Below are 3,480 nucleotides of genomic sequence, written 5' to 3'. Positions count from 1 at the left end.
TTTGGAACACAACTTTCTGAAAACTATAAATACAGCCCTAAGTGTTCCAGCAATCTCACTCAATCATCCAAGCATTCATAAGCATAAGAATATTCGCTGCATAATATCTTTCTTTCGTGTCAATAAAAGTCCAAAACGTCTTTTCGTTCGTTGTGTTCCAGCAGTTGTTGTGCTGCTCTGTTGGAACTGTAAGTCGTTGTATCTTGGGAGACAATTGCCGAAACCGAAGCACTGTTGCGGGGCAATTTTGTCTTAAGGAGAGAGAACAAAGTTCTTGCCTCGACTTTTCACTGTTTATCAATTCTTTCTTCAAAATTCCTATCTCGAAAACCACTTCAAATAACATTTATTGCATTTGCATATTTTTTTTGCGTCTTACGGTTGTTGTTTTTTTCAAATTCAAGCAGTAGATTTGTTTATATGTGTTGCTATCTAAGTGTTTGACAAATTGTCTGAATGAACAATGTATTTGAATATTGCTTACCACAGCTTGTCAAGTTGCAAATTGTGGTATTACAGTTAAACCTCTATAAATACAGTCCGGACTAGCGAAATTCTATTAATTTAGGGAGACATTAAGTTATCGAGCTAATGATTTAGTAGGTTTTTACCGAGTCGGAACCGGTAGAAATTATTATTTAAGGTATGTTCTTAATTTATCGAGGTTCTACTGTATTTGGTTTCTAGGGCAAGAAATCTGGCAAATACTGGAAATGGAAAAGTAGCATATAGATAAAAATTTGATTTCGAGGGTCCGTTTATGGAATCCAGTTTATGGAAGCTGGTTTCTGAGTAATGGTTTGGATTTCATCTTAATAAACTGTAACGTTTGTGATAGTCAAATTTCACAGTTGGCAGTCTAAGATACACGTTCGCACTTTCTGTTACTGCTTTCTTGTATCTGCGATTTAATTACAACATTGCGATTTGTCATTTTATTTCAGATACAAGGACAACTATGATACAACGAGTATGCATAAAACTACGTCAGAATGCAATTGAAGATGGTACAAACACGCCTAGCAAACAAGTTCAAATGTCCCTTTTTCTCGTTTTATTTCCTGCAAATTTTGAAAATCTTAAAGAATGAATCTGCAGTTTGAATCCTGGATTCACATCGAAAGGGGCAAAGCAGAGGAAAACAGGTGAGAATTGAGTTCCCTAGCATGAACTTTTAATCTCGTAAAATGAATAATGTCAACAGTTATGAGTTATGACATTGGGTAAAATATAAATCTGTTATATTAATTCACAAAAAAAAAAAAAGATTAATTAAGTTCACTGTCCATGTACTATCCAGATTTAGCTGGCGAATAATCGTATACGTAAAGTCGGCGAAGATTATGGATTTTGTCCAAATAAAACAATTGTGAAACAGGGATTTTCTTTTTCTGCGCATTTTCTGATCGAAGTGAATACGATTAGACCTAACGCTACACGACACATTGTTTGTTGTCAGTAAAAGTTTAGGTAAATGAGTCATATGTCTAATCTTTTTTCCTTTTATCTTTTCGTTTAACTTATGCAACTGCACATCTATTCCTACATTGTATTTCCCCTCGACGATGTACTAATTTCCACTCGACAGATATTGAGTTTCCAATTTTATCCTATGAGGCAAAATATCGATTTCCCTTGCTGCTTTTTTCTGCAATTTGGGATTTAGTTCAGGGACTTTTTTTCCGGGATGTCAAGAAAATATATAAGATTTTATTATATCACTACGCTTATCTCATATAGATAACAACTAGCAATAACCAACAAGTCTAATCAAGAAAATTTAGGGGAACTCATAAGAAACTAGCTGAATACTTATTCAATTTTACAGCAAATCAATTGCAGCAGGGTTAATCATCTTCAAGCTCTCTCAGGCTAGGATAAGGGCTACTGATCTGCATGCCACTGATCATTTGTCGAAGCTCTAAAGTCTCCTCTTTGAGCTGAGCATTTTCTTGAACCACACGGTCGTGACTCTCCGAGACGTGGTTCAGTTTGTCGATCAGTTGGTGGTTCTCGTTCCTGAGCCACACAACCTGCGACCAAAGCTCGTCCAAGTGCTTTTGCTTGCGCATGCGCGACCTCCGTGCGGATTCTCGGTTAGAAATCATCCTCCTCTGCTTCCTCTCGTTTATTATGCTTATTTGCTCCTCCGCTTCGTCTGAAGTCGAGTTACTGCTGAAACTCGTTGACTTAGGGTTGAATTCTTGAACTTGTTGAGGGATTTGGAATTGATATATCGAGTTTGTAACCATATGGTTATTAGCGAGGCCGAAATGGGACGGGAAATTAGATGGGTTCGAGTTTAGTAGATATTGAAGGTCGGTAACCTGATTGGATTGCATTTTCTTTTAATATGAGTGGGTAAGATATGCTGTGAGTTTTTTGAAGGGCAATTGGAAGTTGTGGGAGGGGGTTATTTATAGTACATGGGAAGGGGGCAGTGGCCCCCATATATATTACTTTAGAGTACAGTAGAGTTCCTCAAAGATGAGACCACATGTATTCACATAAAAACATTATGTACATGTATGCATGTATGCATGTATGCATGTATTTTACATGTTACATGAAAGCATGCAACATGATCTAGACAATACATGTAATTAAATTAAATTGAGTTGTGGATAATCTTTTTTAAAATTCGAAAGAAAAAAGGATGCTTTATGCTTACATCATAGAAAAAGAGTGTTAATTACGAGTGGTGGGGTGTTAGAATGTAACAATTTAATTGGTTATGATAGAGAAATCCCGGGGGAGTGTATCTGAGATGAAGAAATTTGTGGTAATTGTCAGCGAAAGTAAATTGTTTTCGAATAATACGTCGGTTTTTAGCTAACGATATTTAGTAACGTGAAGGAATAGGACGAAGCCTTTAGACGATGGGGATGGCAATCCTTTTTTCTTTTTTCTCAAAGTAGAACACTTGTAGAAAATTAATTGGTGAGTCAACGATTTACTTTTATGTAACCATATTTAAATAATTAGATATCATGTATTTTTCATTTTTATTTGATTATATTCAAGTGAAATTAGTTCATACGATTACTCGAATACAGATTTTTTTTATACAATCAACAGTTATCGAATGTCTTAATCCCCATGTAGTCGTTTTTCACGGAGTTTATTTGCTTTTGTATTCCACTTAACTTAGACAACCATTTGAGAGGCGATCACTTTAATAAAGACGAGCTTTCGTTTTTTAACCGCACAAGTCATATATAATTTTTTTTTTAACGCAGGTTGAAGATCTCGTACGGCTCGTGGTGGGGGATGGAAAAATGATGAGTGCATGGATGTACTTTGAAAAATTGAACTCGTCCACTACGAAGAAGAATCGCAATCGAGGTAAAAAAAAAGGCTCTCATTCCATACACAATGGATATTCTATCTGGTTTAGTGGCCAAAATTGTCAAAAATACAATCACACAAAATTTGACCCCTTTTTTCTTTTCTCGTCTCGATTATTATTTTTTTGTCCCG

At 35.7% G+C, this 3,480-nt stretch overlaps 1 protein-coding gene across 1 annotated transcript; it reads right to left on the bottom strand.

Annotated features, from left to right (window-relative positions):
* Positions 1–1,690: 1,690 nt before the first annotated feature.
* Positions 1,691–2,410, bottom strand: LOC105955799 (basic leucine zipper 43). The gene has a single exon (XM_012979594.2). It carries the CDS (start codon positions 2,340–2,342, stop codon positions 1,848–1,850), a length of 495 nt encoding a protein of 164 aa, XP_012835048.1. The 5' UTR covers positions 2,343–2,410; the 3' UTR covers positions 1,691–1,847.
* Between the last annotated feature and the right edge of the window lie 1,070 nt (positions 2,411–3,480).

Source organism: Erythranthe guttata, chromosome 11, assembly GCF_056151865.1.
Source record: "Erythranthe guttata isolate IM_541 chromosome 11, IM_541, whole genome shotgun sequence".
NCBI classification, from domain to species: Eukaryota; Viridiplantae; Streptophyta; class Magnoliopsida; order Lamiales; family Phrymaceae; genus Erythranthe; species Erythranthe guttata.
This window is presented reverse-complemented; position numbering and strand designations above follow the sequence as displayed.

Excerpts from the sequence above, each read along its gene's own strand:
- LOC105955799 (XM_012979594.2), bottom strand. The coding sequence starts at position 2,342 with ATGCAATCCAATCAGGTTACCGACCTTCAATATCTACTAAACTCGAAC.